At 37.5% G+C, this 2,933-nt stretch overlaps 1 protein-coding gene across 1 annotated transcript; it reads left to right on the forward strand.

The window, feature by feature from the left end:
* Window positions 1-245: 245 nt before the first annotated feature.
* Window positions 246-2,350, forward strand: LOC127814031 (MYB-like transcription factor ODO1). The gene is made up of 2 exons (XM_052355251.1): window positions 246-648; window positions 1,441-2,350. Exons 1-2 carry the CDS (start codon window positions 386-388, stop codon window positions 1,967-1,969), a joined length of 792 nt encoding a protein of 263 aa, XP_052211211.1. The 5' UTR covers window positions 246-385; the 3' UTR covers window positions 1,970-2,350.
* The last annotated feature ends 583 nt before the right edge of the window (window positions 2,351-2,933 follow it).

Raw genomic sequence — 2,933 nt, forward strand, 5'->3', positions numbered from 1 at the left:
TGTGTAGGAAAATGGGAAGAAAAGCTGTGGCTTAATTTATGGAGAGAGAGCTCATCACACCCGAACAGGATATTGTAGTTCATCAGTACCTTTCCACCAAACCAATGCCTGGTCCCACCATGGCCCGGCCTCTCTCTCTCTCTCTCTCTCTCTAGATTTATAATATATATTACATACATACATACATATATATATATATATTACTATCCTGAAGGAGATATATAGCAAGAGACAAAGGTGGCAACTTTGCCAACGAGGTTGGTAATATATAGAGGTGGTTGTGGGGCTTTTGAGTCATTATTACAGCTAAGTATAGCGAGAGAGAGAGAGAGAGAGAGAGAGAGTTCAATTAGAAGTGTTTAACTTGGTGGTGGTGGTGGTGGTGATGGGAAGACAACCTTGCTGTGACAAGCTGGGGGTGAAGAAGGGGCCGTGGACGGCGGAGGAGGACAAGAAGCTTATCAACTTTATCCTCACCAATGGCCAATGTTGCTGGCGGGCCGTCCCTAAGCTCGCCGGACTCCGCCGCTGCGGCAAGAGCTGCAGGCTTCGCTGGACCAACTATCTCCGCCCGGACCTGAAGAGAGGCCTCCTCACCGAGGCTGAGGAGCAACTGGTTATCGACCTCCATGCTCGTCTTGGCAATAGGTTTGATTTGATTATCAATCTCTCATATAACATGGAAAAATATTTGGCATTCAAATTACACGGAGGCCATAATTTTACCATTATATTAATATTCATGTATGAGAGTATTCATGAATCAGGTATTTTTTATATAAAATATTTTGTGCAAAATTCCTACTTGAAAATGATTACGAAGGTAACGACATGGACAAGCATAATAATAGTAAAGGTAATGATAGATCACATATACAAGAATTTTTTACATACTTTTTTATAAATTAATCTCATCCAGTATTACGTATGTATTGACAAGGAAAAAGCCTTTTCAAAGAGAATATGACTCTTGGGGTCATTTTATATGATGATTTGCATATAAAGATTAAGTAGGAATATCATTTCGATCTCTTTCCCTTCTTTGATTCATGTTTAGAAGAACCTCCATCGTAGCATTAATTCTATGGTACAGTTTTCCTGGGACGGCTCTAATAAAGGAAAAAGAAAATATTGCATCTCCGGAAGCTGGGAGTGGTGGAGTTAGGCTTGTCTTAGATGTTTTCCACTGTTTTGGACCAAAATATTTTGAAACTAATTATAAGAAGTCTATGGTTTCCTCCACAAGGTTCGTGAAATGATTAGAATGATCCAACAACTTTTTGGCTTGAGATTCAAGTGTTCATGAAACCCAATTATAATATATATAGGCTAGCTAACTTGATCACTAGGAAAAAATTTCTTGTGGAAATGGGTTTGCTTTATTATCTTGTTGTTAATTATAATATTCTGTATAATCATTGCCAGTTTGTTCATTATCAGGTGGTCTAAAATTGCAGCAAGATTGCCAGGAAGGACTGACAATGAGATCAAGAATCACTGGAACACCCACATCAAGAAAAAGCTTATCAAGATGGGAATTGATCCCGTCACCCATGAACCTCTAAAGAAAGAAGCAAAGCCCGCAGAAGAACACTCCTCTGCTGCAGATAATAATCAACATTTGCCAGAGTCAAACAACAGTATTATTGATCACGTCCAAACATCACAGGAAACCAAAGACAATATCCCCGTTATTCCAGAGGAGAATTGCTCTAGCGATGAATCCCAGTTGCTAGAAAACATCTCGATTGACGCGCCGGCCTTGAATTGCCTGTGGAGCGATGAAACTGATCTTCTGAATGATCCAACATGGAATTTCAACACGAATGGTTTGCCATCCTGGGACGAAAGCTGTGCATGGCTTTTGGATTGTCAAGATTTTGGTGTCCAAGACTTCGGAATAGACTGTTTCAGTGATTTTGAGGTCATGAACACGTTGAACACATTAGAGATGGGGAACAAACAGTGAAAGTATCCGTCTCAGAATGGGGCGAAACATCAAAGAACTCAAAGAAAAAGTATTTATATAAGGTTTAATACTGGGCATGCGTGCGACAAGAAAGTCAGATAGATGAAAGAAAGGTGCTAATTTTTTCTCTATTAATTCATGGCAGGTGGAGATATATATGAAACCTTGCTTCTTTCATAGAGAGCTTTCTCACCAACCAATCAAACTATTGTTAACAATCCCAATGGTGAAATGTGTTGTAGAAGAGAGGCACAATGGAGATTGTATAGATCAAAATGTTTGACGGGTCTGTCCTGTGAAAGTGAAGCCTTTTGTATATAGGTGTATTTAAGTTAAAAATCAATAAAGGGAATATTTATTTTTGTTCTGCCTTTGCAAATTAATTAATACTTTTTACGTGTTCTGTGGATTTCACCCTTCACAACATTGTTTTCTGAAGCAAATTCAAAAGAATAATATTGTTGGATGGGTACAGCAGTTCTTTCAACATCTATATGTTTCTTTTTTTTTTTTTTTTGCCGCGTAAAGGGGTAAGTTTGAATTTATTTTAAATTTTTCATTTTTTTTCTTTATCAATTCCTATGGTTTACAATCCTAAAGACCCTTAATTTGTTCGGGATGTCCTTTCTGAGCCTACTTGTTTCAATGATTTTACTTAACAAAATAAAAAATATAAATTTAAAAGTTAAACGAGACTTATATATAGAAAAAGCAAGTTCTAACTCTTTATCTCAACTAATTATAAAATTTAATTTTTTTGATATGTTTATCCGTATAGCAACAAGCCACCATTGCTACTACACCTATGTGCCATCTGAATAGTATGATGAAGTCAGTGGCAAGAGTCAATCAAGCAACCTATCGAATGAATTGATACTGCAGACTACCCCCACGGGGGCAGTCAATTTGCTTTGTAAATTAAAGGTGTTAATATATGTTCACACCATGGTTACAAGCAATACAA

Source organism: Diospyros lotus, chromosome 12 (assembly GCF_014633365.1).
Source record: "Diospyros lotus cultivar Yz01 chromosome 12, ASM1463336v1, whole genome shotgun sequence".
Taxonomy (NCBI): domain Eukaryota; kingdom Viridiplantae; phylum Streptophyta; class Magnoliopsida; order Ericales; family Ebenaceae; genus Diospyros; species Diospyros lotus.

Coding starts and splice junctions, on each gene's coding strand:
- LOC127814031 (XM_052355251.1), top strand. CDS start 386: ATGGGAAGACAACCTTGCTGTGACAAGCTGGGGGTGAAGAAGGGGCCG. Junction 649..1,440: donor CATGCTCGTCTTGGCAATAG/GTTTGATTTGAT, acceptor GTTCATTATCAG/GTGGTCTAAAATTGCAGCAA.